Genomic DNA, 26,033 nt, shown 5'->3' with positions numbered 1-26,033 from the left:
TTGCTGTTTGCCTACTGTGTGCCTAGATCAGGGATCAGCTCACCTTTTCTGTAAAGGGCCAGATTATATTTGTTTTAGGCTCTGTAAGCCATATAGTCTCTGCTGCAACTAAGCTCTCTTCTGGTGGCATAAAGCCAGTTAAAGAATGGGTGGGTGGCTGTGCTCCTGTGAAACTTTATTTCTAAGAACAGGTGGTGGGTCATACTTGGCCATCGGCCACAGTTTCTTGACCCTTGTTGTGGGTGCTGGGGATATGGAAGTGAGTAGGCAGACAAGTTGCCTTCTCCTGCAGACAGCAAAAACAAAGCGGGACAGTGAGGTGAGGGGCATTTTAGATCGGGCTGTGTGAGGTTCTGAGGAGGTGACAGCTAAGTTGGAAACTAAATGAAAAGGAGCTCTCTGTGTGAAAATCTTGGCCAAGGGGGAGTAGCTGGTACAATATGGGGTTCTGAAACCCTTCACTCTAATTTAGCCTTCCTCTGCTGGACTCCTCCGACAGTAATCTGGGTGACTGATTTCTTTTTTTCTTTTTTTACATTTTTTTTTAATGTTTATTTATTTTTGAGAGAGAGAGAGAGAGATGGCATGAGTAGGGGAGGAGCAGAGAAAGGCTCTGGGCTCTGAGCTGTCAGCATAAACCTGACATGGAGCTTGAACTCACAAACTGTGAGATCATGACCTGAGCTGAAGTTGAACGCTTTACCAACCAAGCCACCCAGGAGCCTCCAGGAACCTACCTTTTAGAGTTATTTATTTTTTTTCTAGTTATTTTTTAAGTAACCCCACATTTTCCATAACTTGGAAAGAATATATGTTTATTATAGAAAAGATGCAGAAACCTATAACTAATAAAGTAAAAAGCACCCATAATCCCTCTACTCATTGCTGACATTTTGAAAGACTTCCTCCTAGATTTTTTAATGTTTATTTATTTTTGTGTGTGAGAGAGAGAGAGAGACAACGTATGAGTGGGGGAGGAGCAGACAGAGAAGGAACTGCAGAATCCGAAGTAGGCTCCAGGCTCTGAGCTGTCAGTGGGGCTCAAACTCACAAACTGAAATTATGGCCTGAGCTAAAGTTGGACACTTAACTGACAGAGACTGACAGAGCCACCCAGGTGCCCTCCTTCCTAGATTTTTTTATGCAGATATATTTATTTTACATAATTGGGATTATATCGTAGCATACTCTGAAATCCTGATTTTGCTGTGGGGACTTTCCAAGGATGAGTAAATATTTTTCAGAAAGTTGTCTTTTTTTTTTCAAGTTTATTTATTTTGAGAGACAGAGAAAGGAATGGGGGAGGGGCAGACAGAGGGGGAGAGAAATGATCCCAAGCAGGGGATGCAGGGCTTGTACTCAGGAACCATGAGATCATGACCCGAGCTGAAACCGAGTCAGATGCTCGACTGACTAAGCCACCTGGGTGCCCCAAAAGCGGTCTTTTTAACAGCTGTGTGGTATTTCATTATACACAGGGGCCATGATTTATGTAATCGTTCTGGTTAACATGTTTCCCATTTTTTTGCTATTAAAATGATGTTGGGTGAGCATGTTTATATATCGCTTTGTATGTATCTCATAATTTCTTTGAAATTAACACTATGTTTGTCTTTTTTCTCTTTTAATGAAAGAAATACATGCTTCCGATGACTCGATTCCATTCTTTTCTAGGCTTCTAGCAGTGCGGGGAACTTGGGTGTACTCATTCCTGTAATCGCTGTGGTGAGTGTTCATTAACTGAGTGGTTTTATTTTCTTTTTTTTTTTTTTTTTTGATATATGAAATTTATTGTCAAATTGGTTTCCATACAACACCCAGTGCTCATCCCAAAAGATGCCCTCTTCAATACCCATCACCTACCCTCCCCTCCCTCCCACCCCCCATCAACTGAGTGGTTTTAAACTTAAGATACCGTGACCTTATTTTCAGTGGTGCCTAGTGGTACACCGCAAATTCCTTAGCAGAATGCTGCGTGGAGGCCGCAGTGATTCTGTACATGTGCCACCTCCAGCTGTTCTGGAGGTGTTTCTGCCACCTACAGCTGTTCTGGGACTGTCCTATTGGTAGGTGCCTGCTGTGGCCATACCACCTCACTCCCTTTCTCCGTGCTCTGCCTGAGCCGCCTCGCCAGTTGACCAGGAAACGCACTGTGGTTCCCTCTTGTGTGGCTCCCAAGTCTGAGGTGTGACTCTGGGTTTGTCCTGTGTCTTACAACCTGTTCTGGTGCCTCTGACTGACAGTGGGCAGGCTCTGCTTCCATCCCCTCTCGGTCCCCTCCAGTGAGATGAGTCCTGGGGCCTCTGCACGGTGCCTGGTTCTTGGAGCTGCAGCCCTCAGTGCGCTCCGTGGGGGGCATTGTTGACACAGTGGGCTGGTCATACTTTGGGGTACAGTCCCGCCCACTGCCATGGTAGGCAGCTCCCAACATAGGCCCCATCCTCTGCCATAGCACTTCCATGGTGGAGAGGCTGTCTCCATTTTGTCCTGTCTTAACCTACAGCCACCTCTTCCCATATGACCTTTGTAGAAGTTGTTTTCCCCTTTCTCCGTTCCCAGCTGCCAGTCCTAAGTCAGGGCCCCAGGTTCTAGTATTTGTTTTCATCTGTGATTCTCTAGCTTCCACTAAATCTACCTTCTAGTTAAGCCCTTGATTCTGCCTTCCAGTTCCTTCCCACTTCACCCCACCCCCAGTAGTTTGACTCTTGAGCACTCACATGCATGTCCCTTCACATGGAACGCCAGAGGGGCTGACCTCCCAAGCTGCCAGGGTGACCCAGGGGCCTAGAGGTCAGGCAGGTGGACAGAGAGGCACCTCTGCTGATCTAAGTTTCTGTACTTATTGCATTCTACATCGTCACTCAGAATCTGGGGACCTTAGATGTCTGATTTTAGCTGGCCAAGGTGGGTGAAAAATAACAAACTGACTGGTTTGTTATCATTTACCTTTAAGATGTCACAGGTTGCACATTGTGGTGCATTCTGCTTCTATTCACCTTCCTTCTGCCTGTCCTTTCCTTTCTCCCTCACCCTGTAAGTAGCCAATTCTGGAGCAGGAGCTGACTTGCTTGCATCTGGGTCAGGACAGTCTCCTTTTCCTGAATGTGCCTGAGGGGACAAGGGGGCCTACAAGTTTGCTTGTGTAGCTTCCACCTGTAGCTGCCTCCCTGTAATCATGGCTTTTCACTTCCCTTTGGGAATTTTACCACCTTCATACCTGCGATCAGGTGCTCTCCCACAGGCTTTGAGGATTTGAGAATGGCCAAGACTCTCAGCCACAGTATTTTTCATCACCATCTCCATTGGTTTTTAAAAACATAAACATTTTCTCTTTATACTTGATATTGACTAGTGTACAATTGTGTTTTAGAAGTACCACTGTACATGGGTCCTTTGTTTGGATGGAGGGAAAGGTGAGGGGCATAAAGTCCATGGCACTCTTCTGGCCTATTAGAGGCAAGAAGGGCTGGCAGCAGGCTCCATGAGAGAGCAGGTTTTGGCAGCCAGGGAGCATGTTTGGGGTGACACTCGTTCAGTGAATTCTAGTGAGTTTGAACACCAGAATTCTGTGACCCAGGCACATGGGTACAGCATGTGTAGCTGTTATCATTTAGAGTTTAAATAAATGCTTAGAAGAAATTCATAGAGGGCACTCTGCACTTCCTGGGAGCAATGACTGATGAGGTTGGTTGGGAATACATAGGGTTTAGGATCACAAGCGTCGGGGTTGGACTCCTGGTACTGTGTGTGTGATCCTGGGTGAGCATCACAGCTTGTCTATGCTTACTCTGCTCACAGAGCTTCTCAAAAAGATGGAGATGAACCTCTGAAGTGCTGGGTCAGTGTAGGCATGACTGTTAGCAGTGATAGGCAAGCACACACTCACTTAAAATACTTTGTTTACTCCACTGCAGTGACCTTTTACATGAATAGAATAAGTATTGTAGTCTTAACAAAAGTTAATGGTTATATTATGGGGGAGGAAACAAATATTTGATTCTATTGCTCAACAAAGAGCACAGAGATCATGGGATCTTGTATTTGCTTTCTGGTTTACCCCTTGGACCCTCTGGGAGAAACTAGTTTCCAAAGCGTTTTTTAAAGAATGTTTACCTTTCTTTCTTTCTTTTTTTCCTTTCTTTCCTTGCTTTTGGAAAAAGGTACTCTGTTTTGCATCTTTTGATGAGTGTCTCCAAGTACTTAGTTCAGTGGAAGAACCAGTGGGTTTGGGGCAGGAAGCCTGGGTGTCTGTTCAAATGCAGCTTATCAGTGACTTATCAGTAACCTTAAGAGTCTGGAGGGAGTCACTGGAGGCCAGGTCATGTGATCTCTGAGGCTCCTTCAGAGCTTAGGTTTGGTGATCTTTGACCTGCAAGTTTGTGAAAAGTATTTCTTTAGAAATATCCTGATTAAATTGCTTCTCTTGGTGTCTAGCCAAGGTGTTAATTAAGCACCTTGAAAGGTATCTAATGCTTAGAGTCCTGTGTGCCCCACTGTCATAAACCAGTGATTTGATAAGATATGCTTCCTGCTCAGAAAACATTTGTGCACTTCACTTAGAGTTAGTTTACCTGTGCCACTAGTCATTTTTGTAGCCTTGGGCAGGTTATTTATTCTCTCAGTGCCTGTAAAATTAGGTTTGTGAACTGACAGATTTTAGGTCATGGACTCCTTTGAAAGCCTTGCCCTCTCTTTCCATAGAAGGGCATTTCTTCACAAGATTTTGCATTTAATCTCAGGAAGTTGAGTGGGAGAAACCCACCCAAGGACCCCCAGTTAGGAACCCCTGGGCTAGGTACTTTCTCATCAAAGATAGCAATAAGAAGGCCTTACCTAACTCTTGCTAAGCACCAAACACTCATGTAAACCCCTTCCAAGCATTAACTCCCTTAATTTTTATAACAATGCTGCGAAGTAGGTGCTGTTATTATCCCTATTTTACAGGTAGGGAAACTGAGGCACAGAACTTGCCTCAGCGTCCCACAGCTGCTAATTGTCAGAGCCAGGGTTGGGACCCAGGCAGCCTGGCCCAGAGTCTGTGCTTTGAATTAATACTCTATGGCCTTAAAACCTGGATCAGCTAGTTTCTGAAAAAGGGGGTCTGAGTGCATTCTGAGTGGATGTAGGTGAATGAAAAGCATGGAGGTTGGAGGGCCTTGACCTGGGCCAGGTCACAGAGGAGGGCTGGCTCCAGCAGAAGTGGGACAGGTCACATTGGAAGGGAGACGGCTGCCTTTTGGGTAGGGGACAGGCATGGCAAAGGGCTACAGGCAGAGTTTTTGAGAGAGCCACATTTAGGAATAGGAGGGGCACGAGGAACCAGCAGAAAAAAAAATGCAGGGCAAGCATTTCCTGAAAGGACTGTGTGGAAGTGAATTGGAGAAAGAATTCAAGGAGTGGGGTGTCAGCAAGCTCAGGGCTTCCCAAGAGCACAGGAGACTGTGATAGGGAAAGACATAGCCTCAGTCCTGCTATGGAGGTGGAGGCTCTGGTGCAGGAAGCTGGGAAGGAAGCAGGTAGAGAGGTGTATTAAGAGTTAACAGGAGGGCCTGGGACAGATCATGTTTCCTCTGTGATCTTTAATTATTTCTTCAGCTGCCAAAAGAAGATGGTAACAGCTTGAACCTCTAGAGCTGGTATGAGGACTCAGTGATAACCTGCCTGCACACCCATCACAGCGCCCCCTACCACGGGGAGCATGAGGTGCTCTGCTTTTGCTGCCCCATAACTGGAATTGGTCTCACTGGGTCTAAAACCCTCTATGACAAGACTCCACGGGTGACCCTGGAGTCAAACCAACCTGTGCTCAAACCCTGGTCTTCCTCCTCTGCAGAAAAGGGAAGAGAAAAACTCTCCTGCAGGGCTGTGGGGGTCAGAGTTAGCCACACAGCACTTGGAATGCTCTCCCTGTCACTGCCCATAATCCCCAGACTGCAGAGGTGCCCCCACTCTTGAATTCTGAGCAGCCTTTTTGGATTCCACTCGTCTTATCCAAGTAACGAAGGATCTGGAAACATATTCCTCAGATGCCACCTGTTTTCTCAAACCAGACCTACTATAGGAAGTTGTCTGACAGTCTCCCTGTGTCCAGGGATAAAGCTGAAGCATGTGCCCCACTTAAAGACTAGCATTTCAGGAATTTCCACAAAGCCCCATCCACAACATCTTTGCCCCCTCACTCACCACATCCTGATCCTGAGGAACATGCCCCATGTGTAGCACATAAGTCACTGTGAAGAACTCAAGTTGCTTATTGTCAACCTCTGTCATTCCTAGGGATGTCAGCTGTTTTGAATTTGGCTTTTCTTAGTTATTTGAGCCTCAATAGAGAAAAAATAGAGAATTATAACAGACACAGTAAAAGTGGCGATATTTATTTATCGCTAAGGTAGGAAGCATGGCGCCATGTGTACATGCTGTCTTCTGGGCAGCAGTGAGGTGATAGCAGAAGTATAGATGACATTTAGCATCAATTCGGAAGGTTGAACCTTGAGAGAATGAAGCGCTAACACCCAGGGCACCCCTCAAATGTCATGAGGTTGCTTCTGTCCTAGGCACCAGCCTTGGGAGAGGTGAGAAATTAGTCCTGCAGCTCATTTCTGTGTTCTGTGTTCAGATGAGGAGCGCTGGTAATTTGAGTAATAGAGCCAAATGCTCAAGGACGGGGACTGCAGGGGAAGGAGGTGTGCAGGCAGGACCTCCACAGGTTTGCACTGAGGAGGAGGAAGTAAACCCATCTGTATGTTGTTGACACCCTCTAGGTAACAGCTGACATGTCACAGGTACATTAACTTCTATGAACTGCTGGCATTATTCACTGTGCTGAACTGATTCCAGTGAGCTTCTTGGTCGTTTGTAAATTTCTTGTCTCCTATGGGCCTCGATTTCAGAATGGTAGCATAAACCATGAAAGCCATGATGGCAAAACATCTCCGTTCTCATTGTTAGAATGGAACCAGAATTACAGAGTGGCCCCAAAACACTTGAAATGCCCAGAGCTCCACCTTTAGGACTTGGTGGGGTTGGCAACTCTCCCCATGAAGAGTAGGCAGCTGGTGCGGTGCTCATAGATGAGGAACAGAAAGGGGCGGTCGACAGTGAAACGGACTTGGGTAGACAGTGGCATGAACCCCACAGTGGTCACGGCGGCAGCTTGGGTGCCCTCTTCGTTCACCATGATGGTACCTTGGTGCTTGAACTGTTTGAAAATGGAAAGGAAAGTTGTCAGATCCCATCAGTGGGCACACGGAGGGATAGAGAATAGAGTGGAGTCTCCTTTCATTCAGGGTGGAAAGACCACATACAAGGCCCAAACCACAGCTGGTCAGAAGGACCCTTGAAGGTCTTGCTCACCTCCTTCCAGGTGCAGTAATTGTGCTCAGAAGCTGTGTTGTGTAAACTGTGTATCTTTTTTTTTTTTTAATGTTTGTTTATTTTTGCAAGATTGAGAGAGACAAATTGTGAGTGGGAGAGGGACTGAGAGAAAGGGAGACACAGAATACGAAGCAGGCTCCAGGCTCTGAGCTGCCAGCACAGACCCTGATATGTGGCTCAAACTCACAAACCATGAGATCATGACCTGAGCCAAAGTCAGACATTTAACCAACTGAGCCACCCAGGCGCCCCTAAACAGTGTGTATCTTTAAACTCAAACATTACAGTCGCTCATAGTGGTGACAGTATGAGTGGTCTGCCAGCAAGAGAGCAGCTCTAGGTGCATTGCCAGAAGGGTTGGGCCTCGATCAGCATGTTGTTTGGACTGGTATTCTCTCTTTTTTTTTGTGAAGTGTCTGTGGTTGTGTTAAGTTCAGCATGCAGGTCATGCAGTGTCTCTGCATGTATTTAATGAGCCTTTCATGATTGAGCTGGGTGTAGGTATTTCACAGATTGGAGCACACACCCCATCTCTTTCTGCTGTCAGTGGGAATGGGGGGCTACCATGGTGCTCCCTAAAACAGACTACCCTGCCCACTCAGTGCCTGACAGACCCAGGGAGAGCAGACCCAGCACCCCTGAGCTGTGAAGTCATGTGAGGCAGGAGGGAGGCTTTGCTGGGGGAAGATCCTGGGGTCAGGTGCAGAGGGTGGACAAGGGGAGAGATTACCAGATCGATGGTGATCCTGTGGTCTGAGATTCCTGCCATATTGCTGTCTTTGTCAAACAGCGCTGTGACCCCCATTGACTTCAGGGCCTCCACCAGGTTGTAGTTCTTCTCCAGCTTGAATTTAGGCAGAAGCACCTCTCGAGTTCTGATCAGAGAAGAAAAGGGGGCCCAGTTTTATTGAACCACAAGTTATACAAGAATCATGTCTTTCCCTCAGATGTCCACAACCTACCTTTCTCCCACCAACCCCAGGTTGCTTTTACCACAGAATTAATGCAGCACTTCTTAAAATTCACATCCTAGTACTGTCAGTTGAGGATTTGAGAGAGACCATCCATTATGATTCCAGTTCCTTAAAATGGAGATATGGTTAGTACTGTGCAGTCATTTCCTCCATACTGTGGGATTCACATCCTGCCTTCCTGGCCAGCAGCAGAATGGTTACTGGTTTATGGTTTGAGGCTATCTAAAATAATTCTCTTGTTTGGGTCCTTGATTTTAGGCATTTCTTATTTCATTAAGTAAGCAATTAAATATCTGGTCAGTGTACTGAAAAAAGAAGCCTTCATTTGCCAGACAGTGCTAAATGTTCTCAGTCCTTGCCTCAACACATTCAGTCCTTATTGATAAACAGCAACTCTAGTGCCATTAGGGCCAAGTCCAGCACATGAAGGAGATAAAGAGGACATCAGGCATGGTCCCCCTTTTCAAGAGTTTGCTTCCCTTTTGCCAAGCCAGTACTCACATGTGTGAAGCAACAGAATTGTAAAGGTGGTATGATAATGTCTGAACAACTAGAATAGATCTAAGTACTGGAGCCATCCAACAGGGGATGGGGAGGAGGGATATTCCTGTGGCCTGGAGGCTGCCCACAGCTTGAGAGATGGTATGAGCAAAGCCTGGAGGGAGCTTAAGGCTGTGGTATGGCTGGGGTACAATGGGGCACTTGGTAGGTGGGGAGGAAAGAGGAGGAGGGCTGGAGCAGGTCAGATGGGGGCTGTGTCTTTGGGCCTAGCCAAGAAGCTAGGCCACATCCCATGGTCAGGGGGCCCACAGAGAGCTTATGAGAAGAGGAGGTGGAGTGGGAGGGTGTTTTGGGAATGCTGTTTGGAGGCCAGTGCGGGGTGGCTTGAGGAATGGAATGGACAGGCTGGTTAGGCCTTCCTGGCTCAGGGTAGGAGGTCATGGCAGTGAGGTTAAGAAGGATGCAGGCACAAGAGGGACTTTTTTTTGTTTTCTTTTTGAGAGAGAGAGAGAGAGAGAGGATCTCAAGCAGGCCATATGCTGAGCTCAGAGCCCAACATGGGGCTCAATCCCATGACCCTGGCATCATGACCTGAGCCGAAATCAAGAGTCAGATGCTCAACCGACTGAGCCACCCAGGCATCCCTCATTTCTTTGTATTTTTGTCCCAAAAGGAAATCTGAACCAAATTCATATCTTAATATGGGCCTAGCCAGTATTAAATAAAGCAGAAAAACAACTTTTCTATTCTTTCTGCCATGATCCTCTAATAGTCATAGTAAATATTTAAAACCTGTAGTTTTGTCTATGGAGTAATAAATAGTAAGAGGAAAATCATGAATGACATGTCCTTAATAGGCTACAAGGACCACAGGATTTCCTGCTCAGGAAAGGGAAAGCTCATCTTTGTTGAACACCTCTCAGGCACCAGGCGCTGTGAGGGATGCTCAATATTACATTTCTATTTATTTCTCTCTGTGACCCTGGGAAATCATGGAATCATGCTACCTTTACAGATGACAAAGCCAGGGCTCAAAGCCACAGAGCAACTAGATGGCAGAGCCAGGATTGTTTCCATACTGGCACAAAGTCACCTGCCCCTCACTTCTGAAACTGTCATAGGGAAGGCAGATGTGTTTCTCACAGATGCTTTCTGATTACTTCTCACTGAGCAGGAAATTTGGTCTGAATTAACAAGAGTGACCCAGTGTAACAGTTCTTGTTTTTTTTGTGCACACAGCTTCCTTCTTAAAATGACCAAAGTTCCCAGTATTCCTGGGCTCTCCCAGCCTCCCAGAGATCAAAAGAACATTCAACTTAAAGTACCTGTTTGTCATGCTTTTCTGCCATCTCTCCACCACCTGTGGTGTCAGCTGTGTCTCAAGGGTCTTCATCCCAGACAGCTTGTGAGGGACCACAATTAGCATGCTGATGCCCCCCACATACTCCAGCCGCAGGACATCACAGTCCAGCTCCTGGTCATTTGCGGCCAGAAAGTTCCCCTTGGTCTGCATCATGGAAACTTTGACTACTTCTCGTTCATTGAGTCGGAAGTTGTGGTTGTGTGTCATTTCTACTGGGAATTTATTCACCCAGGATCCTGTAAAGTCAACAAGAACAAGGCTTTTATTAAAATGTTATTTTAAAGCAGTGGTCCACACATGTAAGTGTGCAACAGAAACACCCGAAGGACTTGTTCTGGCTACAGGGCCCACCCCCAGTGTCCCTGGTTCTGTAGGTCTGATTTGAGCCAAGAACTTGGATTTCTAACAAGTTACCAGGTGATGCTGATGCTCCTGGTCCAGAGACCACACTTTGAGGACCACTGTTCTAAATGATTCCAAGAAGGTCACAATACTTGTAGGAAGCGTGATAATGGTAGAGAAATAGACTGGAATGAATTCTGGTGTAGATGCAGGCACTAACTAGTTGTTTGACTCTAGCAAGATGCCTAACATGCCTGGACCTCTGCTTGTTGTTGATCTATAAAAAGAGTAGCTTTTTTCTCATGACAGCTCTAGTTTGATGGCTTTCATCCTTTCCACTCTGTGATTCGATAGGGACTAGCTGCACACACTGATGATGCCATCAGATCTTCACATCAGATTTGGGTGTGGGGTGTCTACATAGCTCAGTCGGTTAAGCATCTGACTCTTGATTTCCATTCAGGTCATGATCTCATGGTTTGTGAGATCAAGCCCCAGGTCAGGCTCTATGCTAATAGCACAGAGCGTGCCAGGGATTCTTTGTCTCCCTCTCTCTCTCTGCCCCCCTTCCTCGTTTGCACACACACACACTCTCTCTCACTCTTATTCTCTCAAAATAAATAACTAAACTAAAAAAAAAAAAAAAAGATTCCGGTGTAACACTGTATCCAGGAATAAGCCCGCCTCTCTTTTAGCTCTAAGGTGCTGGTAGCTACTAATGACTGCTGACTGACAATGGAGAACTGGCAGTGTGCCTGCGTTCCCCTAAGCATCTCTCCTGGATCACTCATTCCTTCCTCCTAACAACCATATGAGGTGCATGCTTTTTATTATTAGCCCTGTTTTACAGACAAGGAAGCAGAGGCACAAAGAGGCTAAGTAACTTGCTCTAGGTTTCCAGTTGGTAGTTAGAACTGCTGGGATGAGGTAAGCTGGAGGTTCTTTAGGAGGAGGTTTAAACTGCCTGCCTGTGATGGGAGCTAGGTTTCCTTCTCCCTGTGCGGGCCTCTGCCCCAGGCTTCTCGGCCTCGGCACTGTTGACATTTGGGCAGTTCTCTGTTGTGGGGGCTGTCCTGCCTTGTAGGGTGTTTAGCAGCATCCTTGACCTTTGCCCCTGAGGTGCCAGGGGTGCTTCCCCCTGCCCCCAGGTTGTTGCAACCACGGATGTCACTACCCTTCTGCTGGAGCTGTCACATGTCTCCTAGGATTCTTCTGACTTCCTCCTGAGGCCCAACCTCTGTTTTTATTGGCTTTGCAATGTGGTTATAAGATTTGTAATTAAAAATCAAATTAGTAACAGATTTAGAAGCTGGTGATTAAAATTACACTTCTAGGGACGTCTGCGTGGCTCAGTCAGTTAAGTGTCCGACTCTTGATTTTGGCTCAGGTCATGATCTCACGGTCATGACTTTGAGCCCTGTGTTAGATCTGAGCTGGGTGCGGAGCCCAAGATTCTCTCTCTCCCTCTCTCCCTCTGCCCCTCCCCCACTCCCACACACACTCTCTTTCTCTCAAAATAAAATAAAATAAAATAAAATAAAATAAAATAAAATACACCTCTAGACCTTCCTTTCTTTTGATAAGCATCAATGAAAGACTAACTCCTATTAGCATTTCATCCCTCTGGTTCCAACACTAAATTAAGTGACTATCCAACATGAGGGGAAAAGGACACACATATATTTGCCACTTTTGCCCTTTGGCATTACACTGGTCACTGTGTGCAGGAGGTCATAAACTGACTGTCCTAGTTATTTCTGAAGCCCATGCTGGCACGAGTGGCTTGCTGCTGTGTTTCTCTGTCTATTCCCAATCATCCAGCTAGCCTAATGCATAGGCATTCGTGTCCAGGGTACCCCACAGACCAGTAAGACTGAGGGCCTTGATGCTGCCCAAGTAACTTATACTGGCTGTTCTAAAGCCATTCCTAAACATAGGTTAGTTGCCCATAGAAGCAGAGTAAACATCACTAGCAATATCATACCTACTTAATATATTATATGACATTGACATCTGCAGTTTTACTCATTCAAGTTCATTAAACTCCTGCCACATTCCACATACTGGGCTAGCACTGTATCACTGTCTCTTGCAGTCCTGCACACAGCCCTGTTAGAGTAGATGTTATCATCTCTGTGATAAAGGTGAGGAAACTGAGTCGCAGAGACATTGAATGACTTTCCTGAGGCCACATGAATAGGGAGTGGTGAGGCCAGGGCTTACACTCCAGTTTGCTCACTTCCAAAAGACATACTTACAGCCAGTAATAAAAATTATATGTATGTGTTCACTGTATATATAGTTCATGTGTGTGTGTGTGTGTGTGTGTGTGTGTGTGTCTGTCACAAGCCTGCTAGAGCCTCAGCCTTTGATCTACCCACCACAAGGCCAGCGGTGTGCCTGGCATTCGGGGGGGGAAGCCCAGGGACCTGGCTCAGCCTCCATGTCCCTCCTGTGGTCTTGGCTGCTTCAGCCCTACTTTGCCCATCTGGCAGAATGCCTACCTGACATAGCTGTGAGGAGGTCTCGGCTTACCTTCAGCAGCCCCACCACCTCAGAGCAGCAGCCAAGAGAGGTCTCCTGTCCTTCACCTCCCTGGGCTGCTATAACCAACACTGGAGCTAAGTAGCGAAGAAGTGTGGCCTCCCAGACCTGGGGGACTGACTCTAGCTGGTGCCTGCCAGTTCTTGGTGGCAGAGAGGAGAGTGATTGTGTGTCACCATGAGTCGTTGAGATATAGACTCATTCCTTGTGTCTGCCCTCTGGCTCTCTAGGCTTGTAGAGTGGGGTAGAGGTTTCTTCTGGTTCAGGTCCCAGTGAGGGCACTATGAAAGAGGTTGGGGTTTTACAAGTCCATTGCCAATTTATTTCTAGGATCCCAGGGGTCCTATGTGCATAGTGGTGTGGGGTTGGGGAATGTCCTCCTTTCTTGCCTGGCGCAGAACAGTTGGTCTAGAAATAATAGTATATTTCCCCGCCCCCTCCTGCCCGTTAGTGCATAAGTATCCCAAAAAGGAGTTGCAGGTGTTCATGTCAGTTAGTCAAGCTGAACAGTTTTCAGACATCTGTCTTTAGCCTCTTGTCCATATTCCTGCTTACCAATAATTGGGGAAGGAGATGAAAAAAAACACCCCAAAAACCCTCAGATCTAGGCTGGCCAAATTCTAAAAAGGTTTTCCATTTTTTCTTCCAATTTAACAAAGCAACCTGGGACAACCTTGGCTCTGCCCTTAATTGACTGTGTGCCCTGGGAGCCTCATTTTACTTCTCTGTGCCTTAGTGGCTCCATCTGTAACATGCAACACTAATAACAAGGTTTTGGTGGAGATTCAGTGAGCAGAAAGCACAGAGTTAGGGCTCAGTGTCAGCTGCCACCATCACCCCATCCTCATCTTCCCTGTGAGCTAACGTGTGTCTTGGTTTCCTGGATAAATCAGAGCTAGAACATTTTTTTAAAATACTTTGTATAGTTTATTTATTTTGAGAGAGAGTGAGCGAGGATGAATGGGAGAGGGGCAGAGAGGGGGGAAGAGAGAGAGAATCCAAGCAGGCTCCACGCTGTCAGCATGGAGCCCAATGTGGGGCTTGAACCCACGAACAATGAGACCATGATCTGAGCTGAAGTCAGACACTCCACTGACTGAGCCACCCAGGAGCCTCTAGAATATAGTTCTTGATGTTCAGTCCATCTGTGCACTAAAAGTATGTTGCGAATTTGTTTTGAGAAACTTAAGCTATTCTTACCTTTAAATTTTTCTTTTTTTAATGTTTATTTATTTTTGAGAGAGAGAGCACATCGGAAGCAGGCTCCAGGCTCTGAGCTGTCAGCACAGAGCCCAACGTAGGGCTCAAACCCACGAACCATGAGATTCTAACCTGAGCCAAAGTCGGACGCTTAACCGACTGAGTCACCCAGGTGCCCCAGCTATTCTTACCTTTAAAGTAGATGCAGTTTAGAATCATTATCTGAGTAGCTGGGTCTATATTCTCCAGAGCGTCTTTTATGAGACCCTTGGTGAGCTTCAGAATGTGGTTATTGGTTTTCGATATGAAGGCAGGGTCTGAGAAGTTAGCCTCCAGGGCCTCCGCAAAGTAGTACTCTTTTACTTTCCTTTTGAAGTCATCCAGGATTGGAAATTGCTTCTGGACATAAAGATCATTGACCGACCTCAGTGTGTACCCAAAATTCCTCCTGAAGAGGCGATGAGTCAGCTTACGGAAGAGATTGTGAATGGTCATGATCTCATACTTGCTGCTGGCATTGACAAAGTCTTTAAAATGCAAAATCGAGTGCACTTGTTCATAGGTCTCCCCCTGCAGGCCAAAGGAAATCATACCCATGGCGGTGGAAATGCCCACTGGGGCTATAAAGATGTTGTCGGAAGGACGCACCTGCTCCTTCAGTGCTCTGTAAAGGTTGAAAGCGAACTTTGCATTGAGGATGTTGAGACGCTGGATTCGGCTCTTGCCTTGGAAGAGCTGGAGGATGTTCCCTTCGCCAGCCTCTGAATCGGTTGGCGAAACCGCATCGATGATGTCAATATAGTCATCATCTTCACTGAATATCTTCTCCAGGTCCAGATAGTCCTCGTCCTCCTCCCCCTCTGGGATCCAGTCGTTGGTGACCGTATTTTCCTTGTGGAAGTCAGCAGGGAGAAGGGGCATGCTCAGGTTTTTGCTATTTAACTGCCCCCATTGGGGGTCTGCGAATATAGAATCTTCCCCTCCTTTCTCAAGCTGACCAGCCAGGCTGTTGCTCCCACATATAGACGTTAGGATGAGAGAAATGATGAGGGGTTGGAATGGGCATTTCATTTTGGCAGAGCTAAAGCTGGGAGAGAAAACCAATGACATGGTGAGAGGTGGCCTCATGGACCTGCTACCACACTGCTCAGATGACAAGCAGTCATCTGGGTTTTGACCCAGGAAGGTGCCCTGGGAGTCAGAGTGTTTAACCATTTTAGGATCATGAACTTTAAGAGAAGCTGGTGAAGATAAACAGGTAACTAATATTTTGTGTGGTTTCATAAACCTGCCTGAAGGATCTGTGGACCCTACTTGAGAATCCCTTCTTTAAGGTTTGCAAAACTAAAACCATATAGAATTCTGGGGGCTTAGCATTCCCAGGGAGTTTCTTTTTCATTCATTCACTAAACTTTGTCTCCTGTTTCCAAACAACATATTTTAGGCATGGGAGGCACAAAAGTCTCCCGCACCAAGGGGTTCTGCTCGCCTGATGGGGAGCAGATGTGCAATAAAGCACGGGGCTCTCATAAGGACACTACCAAAGCAGGTAGGGGTGCAGAGCTGCGGTGCGGCTCTGCTTCCTGTGGTAGGAGCAGGGTGCCAGGAGAGCTTCACCAAGCTTCACCAAGAGGTGGGGCCTGAGTGGAGATGTTGCAAAATGTATGCAGGCCAGGCTTTTCTGAAAACAGATATCCTAAAGATAATATGAAATTTGTGTCATTATTTTGGGGTTGTGTAATTTGCATAAGATTTGGAATTTGTCGTAATGTAGTGATCCTCTGGGTGCCTAATGAAAGGTGACTGGTGGCTCGTCTTTCCCCTGGAGCCCCAGAAGCTGTGAGGTTATATGGCTTACCGCAGATGTGCTGTCTTCTTTGCATCTGTTACTTGGCTCCCACTGCTAGCAGGAGAACTACTAAAACTTTCTTACTTAACTGCTTCTAGCATTGAATTAGAAATAATCTTACCAGACTTAGAAGGTCTGTGTTAGGGTAATGTCAGCTCTTACTAAAAGGCCTGAGGGGCAGTCCCTTTATTGAAATCAACCAGGTAAATTTTTAATATATATGCTGTGGTAAGTAAGCCTGTCTTTATCTACCCATCCCTTGCCTTGTTCCAAAGAAGGATGTGCCTTGATTTGTCAAATCAGTTTTACCTACCAATGGCTTTACCTTTCTCTTGCTTACTTCCTGTGTAATAATTACATCCTGGGTAGATGAACTATCATTTGATGCTTCTGTGTTTCTCTGGGACAGCAACAGCAGGCATTTTTAATGCTACACCATCACACGTGATCCCAGCATCACTTCTGAAGAGACCAGATGGAAGAATTGTGTCTTGTAAAGTTTGGTGTGTGTGTGTGTGTGTGTGTGTGTGTGTGTGTAACCATCTCCCATTAGGTAGATATTTGATCACCAGAATATCTGCTTCTAGTCCAAGCCAGATAAGAGTTACTGGCACCTGTTAAATAAATATTTGAACTTGTTAGGCCTGGAAATGGGGCTAGCTATACAGATACCCCACTTGGGATGCTCTTGGTTTTGTTGATGTTGATGACAGCAGTGGCTCTTGATAGAGTGTCTGCTGAATGCCAGGTGCTATACAAGGAACTTCATCTGTGCAACTTAACTTCATCCTTCCAGCATTTTACATACCAGAATACTGAGCCTTGTGTCACTATACGTGGCAGTGGAACCTCCACCTGTTTGCCTGGAAGCACCAGGACTGGTTTCTCTGCCCCCTAGTCTCCCTCCTTGGTTGGGTCTTCCCCTATGGTACTGTGAAAATAGTCGGCTCAAATGCTGTTCTAATCACCACCAAGAGACTTTTGAATCACACATTTTGGAGAGGGCAAATCACAGTTTCTGACTTCGAAAATGTCCGCTGTCTTTTCCTGCCCCACACCGCCCCCCCACCCCACCAGCACCCAGCTGAGGCTACCATGCTGCACACCTATCCCACTTGCGGGAAACAACTTCTAATGTGTCTGGCTACAGGTAGAACTGGGCCCAATTTCCATACAGAATTGGGCGTGAATATTGATAGCAGTACACTGTAAAAAGAGAAGAAAGTGAGCAACGTGATGAAAGTCTCCTTTCTAGGCTGCACTTAAAAGGATCCTTCTCAGATAAAAACAAGGTTAAAAACAACAGTAACGTGAATGAGTAAGAGTTCAGGAAAAGGAATCTGAGACCAGATAAGGAGGCAGAGATGAAGACATTCATGTTTTTTTCATGTATTCATGTAGTATATTTGGAAGCTTCTTATACCCTGTTTCTGCATTATCTGATAAAAAGCCAAAAATAGTGTTCATTATTCCCTTATTACAGGAAGGAGAAAAGCTCTTTGATATTGTTTGTGGATTAAAATTAAGGATCTAAGGGGCACCTGGGTGGCTCAGTCGGTTAAGTGTCCAACTTCAGCTCAGGTCATGATCTCACGGTTCCTGGGTTCAAGCCCTGCTTCTGCGTCTGTGCTGACAGCTCAGAGCCTGGAGCCTGCTTCGGATTCTGTGTCTCCCTCTCTGTCTTCCCCTCCCCGGCTCATATTCTGTCTCTGTCTCTGCCTCTCTCTCTCTCAAAAGTAAATAAGTATTAAATTTTTTTTTAATTAAGGATCTAAAAGGCCCATCTTCCTGTCATTTTGCCATTTATTAAGAATTATATAAGATACTTTAAAACTATCACTAAGTTGTGTTTAAATCCAGATGACTATCTTTGAAGAGAAGCAATATTTTTTAAAGGTAAATCATTCAAAAGCTTGCTTTTCTGGGAACTTTATATGGCGCTTTCTCATGCCAATTGTATGAAACAGGTTTAGCCTTTTTGATCACGCATCAGAGCATAACATCTGGACACCCTAGTCCCTCCACGGTGTGTCTTCAGGCCCCAAGAGGGCAGATGTGTTGGGAGAGAAGTAACTGCCTAAAGTTTTTTTTAAAAATCTTTCATTTTAGAATAACTTCAAACTTACAGAAGTTGAAAGATCAGCATAAAAAACAATCCCTGTACACCCAGATTTCACCAGCTTTTGTATTTTAGAACAGTTGCTTTATGGCTCTCTCCATGTGTATGCATGTGTGTGTGTGTGTGTGTGTGTGTATGGGTGTGCACACAGGCACACATGTATACTCTTTTTTTTCTGAACTTTCTGACAATACGTCACTTGTACGTCCCTCTCACTTTAAATTCTAATATTTTAGGGAAAAGTGCCTAAGGACAAGGATATTTTCATGCACCATCATAGTACAGTTATCCATTTAAAATAATCTAACATAGGCACAATACTTTATTCTTGTTTCTGTTCCAATTTTGTCAATTGTCTCAAAAACGTAACTGACAAATGTTACAATAGGCAGACTAAAAAATAAAAACATTTTTCCATTTTTAGGATGATGTAGAAAGCTTTTGAACTTGTAGTTTGATAGAGAAATGCACCAGTTACCCATCTCTAACCACCGCAAATAAGAGTTTATAATCAGCAGAAATGTCAGAAACCCAACTCACCTCTGTGCTTCTGAGAAGTGTGGCAGAGATGAAATGAGCCAAGGTCACCAGCAGGGTTTCAATGTGAACTTTGATGCTGGGCTGGTATTGGGTATTTTCCAAAGTAAATATGTCCCAAATCAAACACCATTCAACTAGCTTTGTCAGCACAAACCCCCTCGGCTGTGTCTTTGATCTCTGCTGAGTGACTTCTGACTTCTCTGCCCCAGTTCTGGTGCAGCTGGTGTTTTGAAGGCCTGATTTGTCACTGTGTCAATGTGCTTGTGGACACAGTCCTTGCTGAAGCCACCACATAATTGACATACTCTTCAGAGCTCTGGAGGCTTGGTTGCATTGGGGGTAGCTATAATGTTCCCCTGAAAGCAGAGGCCCTCTGCCTGCCCTCTAGCTTTGAATTCTCCCACTGGGATGATCTCCATGTCTGACCTGGCCCTGGTCTCCAGGGCTAATGCGGCTACTAGGCGCATGTCCCCATGCTTCTATTAGCATGTCCCTCTGTGAAAAGTGAAGGAAGGGAATGAGATTAGTGATTTATAACATAAGGAGACCTTGGCACCGAACTTTCTTCAGTCAGGGTTCACTCACTGTGTTCTGTGCCAGGCTTGCAGCCCAGATCCCATGTCCATTGCAGGACAGATAGGGTATTACCAAACAGTGCTTCCCAAACTTCGGGTCCTAGGCATTCACAGGGATCTGTGGGGCTAGGATCACTCTTTAAAATTAGTTTTAGGGGCACCTGGGTGGCTCAGTCGGTTAAGCGGCCGACTTTGGCTCAGGTCATGAGCTCGTGGTCCCTGAGTTCGAGCCCCACGTTGGGCTCTGTGCTGACAGCTCAGGGCCTGGAGCCTGTTTCAGATTCTGTGTCTCCCTCTCTCTGACCCTCCCCTGTTCATGTTCTGTCTCTCCCTGTCTCAAAAATAAATAAAAACATTTAAAAAAATTTTTTAAATAAATAAATAAATAAATAAATAAATAAATAAATAAATAAATAAAATTAGTTTTAAATTCTGTAATCTAAAACATCATTGGAGTACCTGGGTGGCTCAATTGGTTGAGTTGGTTGAGCATATGACTCTTGGTTTTGGCTCAGGTCATGATCCCAGGGTTGTGGAATTGAGCCCTGCGTCACCCTCCATGCTGAGTGTGGAGCTTGCTTAAGATTTTCTCTCTCTCTCTCTCTCTCTCCCTCCCTCTCTCCCTCTCTCCCTCTCTCCCTCCCCCTCTCTCCCTCCCTCTCTCCCTCTCTCTCCCCCTTCCTCCCTCCCTCCATCTCTCCCCCCCCATCTCTCCCCGCCATCTCTCCCTCTCCCTCTGTCTCTCTCTCTCACTAAATAAATAAATAAATAAATAAATAAATAAATAAATAAAATGTTATTATAGGAATGTTCTGGATTGCCTAGAAGACCAACTTGTCACAGAGTGCTGCTCCCTGATTTTGGTACCTGAGAGTGTGTTTGTCACCCAGAGACCCTCTAAAGGGAGAACATAACTCTGGGGACTCTGTAGGTGCTCTTAAGGAGCCCATAGCAGGGCGTCTGTGTGTTACTCATTTTGAGAAATTTCTGGCATGTAAAGGGTTGTCCATTGTGTTCAAGACCTGGCAAGAGTGGCTGGATTTGGGTCTAGGTTAGCACTCACTAGCTTTACTCACACGTTGCTTTCTCAGAATCTTCATCGTTCCTACTCAGTACTAGGACTTCAGTGTGGGCACCATTACGCTGGCTCAGAGTGTCCATTACCTCTGTCTGGAATCTTCAGGGATCTAATAATCTGCTCCAGGCCAGCTCCCTCCACCTCTACCTTGTTCTCACACACTAAGCTTGGCCCCCTCCAGAGCTTTAGCACTGGCTGTTCTTTCTGCATGGAAGTTGTCTCTCTGGACCACCACATGGCTGCTGTGCTCACATCATCTGCTCTGGGCTTCACCAAGGCTGAACTGGCTACTCTGACAGGAACCCCACCTCCTGCCCTCTGTGTTCTCCTCTCTGAAACAGTAGTTATACCTACTGTATAAGGTTGCTGTGAAAATTAAATGAGGTAATAATGTGTGGAAAGCACAGAGAATGGCACCCGGCACTCAGTAAATGCTCAGTAAATGTTAGCTATTATCACTTTCACCACACATAGTTTATTCACAGGAAAGGTCTGGAAGGAGATGCAGCCAGCTTTTAACATTGGACACGGAAGGCAGGTAGAAAGTGTTCCTTTTTCACTCTACGTACTTCTTTGCTGAAATTTCTTTTCTATGAGTATATATTGTTTAGATTATTTTAAACTAATCAATAATGTTTCTTACATAGCTTGATTTCTTTTTTTATTCTTATTATATTTGAGAGAGATAGTGTGAGTGAGTGAGGGGCTGAGAGAGAGAATTTTGAAAAAGGGCTTAAACCCACAAACCATGAGACCATGATCTGAGCCAAAGTCAGATGCTTAACTGACTGAGCCACCCAGGTGCCCCTTACATATCTAGGTTTCTGATCATGTAACTGAGTGTTGACAGCCCTTCTTGACAATTCTGACAGTTTTGGATCTGTTCCCCATTGGAGGTGTATAGTTTTGGCCCCCACTGTAAATCAGTACCTTCCGCCACACATACTCCATTGTTTTCTTTCTAGTTACAAGGCTTGCCTTATGGTTAGATATGTTTTACAGCTTTTTTTTGTTAAAATTTTTTTTAAGTTTATTTATTACGAGAGAGGGAAAGAGAGAAAGAGAGCAAGCAGGGGAGGGGCAGAGAGGGAGGGAGAGAGAGAATCCCAAGCAGGCTCTGCACTGTCAGTACAGAGCCCAACGCAGGGCTCAAACTCAGGAACCATGAGATCATGTCCTGAGCTGAAATCAAGAGTTGGATGCTTAACCAACTGGCTAAGCCACTCAGGTGGCCCACCAACTTTTTATTATGAAATTTAAAAATATACAGAGCAATTGGAAGAATTGAATAATGGACATCCATATACCAGCATCCTAGATAAAACAGTTACTATTTTGCCTTATCTGCTTAATTCCCTGTGTGCGTGCCCCCTGAGGGTATCTCCTGAGGTATTTGAAAGGGAGTTGTAGAGGTCATAACACTTCAGCCCTGGGTGCTGGAGCTTTGTCTCTTAAATGGAAGGGTCTCTGCCCTACTCTGCACCACTGTTAACATCTAGGAAAATCAATCCTCCTCTCTTATATCAGACATATCCCAGTCAGATTTCTCCATGACTTCTTTGATAGCTTTTTATTTATTTATTTACTATTTATTTATTTTTCTTTGATAGCTTTTTAAAATCCAGGATCCAGGGGTGCCTGGGTGACTTAGTTAAGCGTCCAACTCTTTTTTTTTTTTAAGTTTATCTATTTTGAGAGAGAGAGCATGAGCAGGGGGAGGGATGGGGGGGAGAGAAAGAGAGAATCCAAACAGGCTCTGTGCTGACAGTCCCCAACTTGGGGTTTGAACCCAAGAACTGTAAAATAATGACCTGAACTGAAGTCAAGAGTTAGACACTTAACTGACTAAGCTACCCAGGTGCTCTTATTTATTTTTCTGTTCTAACAAATCTTACAACATTTTTGTGCCTAACTCAGATTTTTTTTTGGATATATTGCTAGAGAGGAGATTTTTGGTGAAATGATGGGATTATTTAGAATTTTTTATTCATTTTACCAAATTGCTTTCCAGGAAATAGTGTACCAGTTTATATAGTCCTTACCAGTCATGGGTTCAGGTGCCCATCTCTCTCTGTGATCCCCCACCCCTGCCAGCAATGGTATCATCATGTGTCCTACCCCGTGACCCTGGCCCATACTTGGCACTCATGAATGTTTGTGTTGCAGAGACCCCTCATCGTAGGTTGATTATCACCGTAGGAGGCTTGACGTCCTCTGGGGGTTCTGTGAGGACCAATTTGTCCAATAGGTGAGGTGCTGTGTGCAAATTTAACGTTTTTTGCATAACTACAAGCTACTGCCTGCTTTATACTGGGCGGGACACCACCTGGAGCAAGGATGCAGGGACTTCAGCCTCTCACTCCTGCGCCTAAGCAACTCTGCCTATACCTGTTTTACATCTTGGGATTCTGCCCAAGATTATTGTTTGGAAAAGTTGTGCTGCCAGAAAAGATCTGAAAACCACTTCTCCTTGATCCATGAGATTTCTCACGATCACACTTTCTCTTCAGTCACAACTGTTCACCTGAGCTCCAGCCTCCCCAGGCCCTCCATGCCCTACCCAGGATGGGCTGCTTTCTCTTCTCTGCCTGGCTAAGAGTTCCTTGCATAGTAACATTGAGACCCATGACACCTTCTCCAGGATCTCTGCCACACTGTGATTATTTCCTCACCTGCCTCCAAACTAGGCAGCAAGTCCTCTGCAGGAATGGGGCTTTTCACCTCCCAGGCATGGTGCCTGGTGCAGATTAGCTACTCAATAAGTGTTTGCCGAATGGGTGAGTATTTACCAGTAAACTGATCAAGAGGTGTTGGTCACTGCTCAGTGTGTCTTTTCCTACCCAAAATGACTGACAGATTCTTGGAGAATGAATCTGTGGTTGATTTCACATCTGTAGGTTTTAGGGCTTACAAGCAAATAACTTCCTTTTCTCCCTCTGTCCTTGGTATATCAGCTCACCCGAAGGTTGCCTCCCATCAAAGAAGCCAAACCTCGGTTGCAGAAGCTCTTCCGGGACTTCTGGCTCTATTCTGTGCTGATGGGATTCGCAGTGGAGGGGTCAGGTAGGGCAATACTTGCTCTTCTGGGGAAGACAAGAGTGCAGAGTGAAAACAAAGGTGGAAGTAGGACTCTACCTAATTATGAATGTGTATGCATTCAAAATTAGTTCAAATTCAGCTGCTGCTTCCTACAAGTGTGTATGCAAATGTTATACTTCCCAGATGTATTTTAGGGTTCTAAGAATATCATGAATCTTAGAAAAAAACCCATCCAAGTTAGAAGACAAACTCATTTCTGTGGCCCATTTTGGGGTAATTGGCTCAAGCAAAGGACCCACGACTGTAGAAATGGTCATTGTCAACTGCTCTATAGTGATTCTTGAGCAAGGTGGTGGTCTCACTTGTGGGCACTCTCTTGCAGGACTTTGGCCAGAAGAATGGTACGAAGGGGTCTGTGAAATAGCCACCAAGTCACCCCTGCTCACGTTTCCCAGCAAAGAACCACTGCGTTCCGTCCTCCAGTATAACTCGGCCATGAAAAACGACACAGTCACCCCCGTAAGGATTCTCACCCTGCCAAGATAGATGATGCAGGGCAGGGATTTTGCTAAGCTTTCTTGAACAATGGGCAGATCCTTTCTTTGTCCTTGTTATCCCATGTTATCTACCTCTCCTGGAGGAGGGCCGCTTTCCCCTCCAGGTGCTTGTGTGAGAGCCCTTGAGCCTTTTATTTCCTCCTAGGCTGAACTGAGTGAGCTCCGCAGCACCATCATCAACCTGCTGGACCCTGCCCCCGAAGTGTCCGCCCTCATCAACAAGCTGGACTTTGCCATGTCCACCTATCTCCTGTCTGTTTATCGGCTGGAATATATGAGGTATACAGGCCTTTACCTCCCAATACAGCCCCTGGAGCTAATTTTTATATATTTGTGCCTTCTGGGGATGGGACTCTTCAGTTCCTCCTAAGACATGTAAGCTTTCTTAAAAAGCAAAAAACAGAGGCAGTCACTTTCAAATGTCCCCTCTCTGTAAAGAGAGCTTTCCTATTATTCTTACTTTCTAATCTTATACTCTAATACACTTTTGCCTGCTACTCAAAAAAAAAAAAAAAAGACAAAAAACAAAAACACCCTCTGCTTTTCTTGTGTGTTCCTCCCTCCTGAGTACCAAACACCACATCTTATAACTCTCTTATTATCCTCTCCTTATAGGGAATAGGCTTCTGAGCCATCACGATAGATATTTCAAACTCTGTCCACTTGACTAAGAGCCCCTGTTAGGGATCAGCCCTCACTGAAAATGGTCTAAGACATTCATTGAACTTGTTTCCAGGATCACAGCTGAGTACAAATAGCAAATTGGAAATGGGAAGGGGCCTGTCCCAAAACAGTCCCACAGTTAGCAGATGCTCAAGATACATATGTAACCATAGCAGACCTAACAACTGTAATAATTGTCATCATAACAACACCAATATTAACACAGATTGAGTGCTTATGCCATACCAGGCACTGTGCTAAGTTGCCTGTATTGACACACTCTCCAACAAGCCTATGGGGTAGGCATTATTACATACCCATTTTACAGATGAGGAAACTGAGACACTGAACAGTTAAATAAGTTACCCAAGGTAATAAGCCCTGATTTGGATTGAGATCCAAGTCTGTTAAGCACTGTGCCATGCTGCCTCTTGTAAATGAAGACTGGAGGAAGCAGCTAGGATGCTCAGAGCCCAGCTGCCTATGTGGATGGTACAGACTCACCATGGTAAGCTCTGAGGCACCATAGGGCTGCAGCTGAATACACTAGCTACAGAAAGATGCATCCCTGTCATCAAAAAAGGTCAGGTTAAGGACTCCTGGGTGGCTCAGTCGGTTAAGTGTCCGACTTCAGCTCAGGTCACGATCTCGCGGTCCGTGAGTTCGAGCCCCGCTTCGGGCTCTGGGCTGATACCTCAGAGCCTGGAGCCTGCTTCCAATTCTGTGTCTCCCTCTTTGGCTGCCACTCCCCCATTCATGCTCTGTCTCTCTCTCTCTCTCTCTCTCTCTCTCTCTCTCTCTCTCAAAAATAAATAAACTTAAAAAAAAAAGTCAGGTTACACATAATCTGTTGAAGTCACATGATAGGTGTAATAAGTTATAGGATAAACCTTACCAAATGGTTTGAAAAGTAAACTGTTAGTTCTTAAAAGGGGGAATATTTGGGAAATGCCACTATTTAAACCTTTGTTTGGTGCCATGAAAGCCTCTGGTAAAAAGACCTCTTGCTAGGAAGCTCAACATATAACCTAGATTAAGGCTCTTTTGGGTAAGTGGGAGTGAGCCCCTACTTTCCAGCTCTGTCCTCTTTTCCCGGCCGCTTGGTAGCCTGAGGGTGCCACAACAGAGCAAAATTTAAAAACTAGTGAACGATTCTCCCCCAAAGTCCCACAGAGCTAAGGAGCTTTTGACCTTCTTTTCTTTGTTCATTACAGTTTTGTTTTTTTTTTTTTTTTTAATAAAAGCAATAGAACATTACACACAAATTTGGAAATAAGTGGAGAGGAAAAACTACTCACCTCACCACCATTCCCTA

The 26,033-nt window shown here is 45.4% G+C and overlaps 2 protein-coding genes across 2 annotated transcripts in view; one reads left to right on the top strand and one right to left on the bottom strand.

The window, feature by feature from the left end:
* The window catches only part of PI4KA (phosphatidylinositol 4-kinase alpha), a 111,428-nt gene that overhangs the window by 41,326 nt on the left and 44,069 nt on the right, over window positions 1–26,033 (top strand). The window contains exons 19-22 of the mRNA XM_015088453.3: window positions 1,675–1,725; window positions 23,414–23,522; window positions 23,881–24,017; window positions 24,201–24,334. Of these exons, the coding sequence (XP_014943939.2) occupies window positions 1,675–1,725; window positions 23,414–23,522; window positions 23,881–24,017; window positions 24,201–24,334 (431 nt within the window). The remainder of the gene's footprint in view (window positions 1–1,674; window positions 1,726–23,413; window positions 23,523–23,880; window positions 24,018–24,200; window positions 24,335–26,033) is intronic.
* Window positions 6,354–18,961, bottom strand: SERPIND1 (serpin family D member 1). The gene is made up of 5 exons (XM_015088455.3): window positions 18,807–18,961; window positions 14,490–15,385; window positions 10,175–10,448; window positions 8,105–8,249; window positions 6,354–7,198 (listed from the first exon to the last, which is right to left on the bottom strand). The coding sequence occupies exons 2-5, from the start codon at window positions 15,367–15,369 to the stop codon at window positions 7,007–7,009; spliced, it is 1,491 nt and encodes a 496-aa protein (XP_014943941.1). The 5' UTR covers window positions 15,370–15,385; window positions 18,807–18,961; the 3' UTR covers window positions 6,354–7,006.

This window comes from Acinonyx jubatus, chromosome D3, assembly GCF_027475565.1.
Source record: "Acinonyx jubatus isolate Ajub_Pintada_27869175 chromosome D3, VMU_Ajub_asm_v1.0, whole genome shotgun sequence".
Taxonomy (NCBI): domain Eukaryota; kingdom Metazoa; phylum Chordata; class Mammalia; order Carnivora; family Felidae; genus Acinonyx; species Acinonyx jubatus.
This window is presented reverse-complemented; position numbering and strand designations above follow the sequence as displayed.

What these genes read in the sequence shown, in the direction of transcription:
- SERPIND1 (XM_015088455.3), bottom strand. Translation starts at nt 15,369, where the DNA reads ATGAAATGCCCATTCCAACCCCTCATCATTTCTCTCATCCTAACGTCT. An exon ending in CAGAAAAGCATGACAAACAG is followed by an intron (nt 8,250 to 10,174) that starts GTACTTTAAGTT and finishes TTCTCTGATCAG; the next exon opens with AACTCGAGAGGTGCTTCTGC. An exon ending in ACAGGATCACCATCGATCTG is followed by an intron (nt 7,199 to 8,104) that starts GTAATCTCTCCC and finishes ATTTTCAAACAG; the next exon opens with TTCAAGCACCAAGGTACCAT.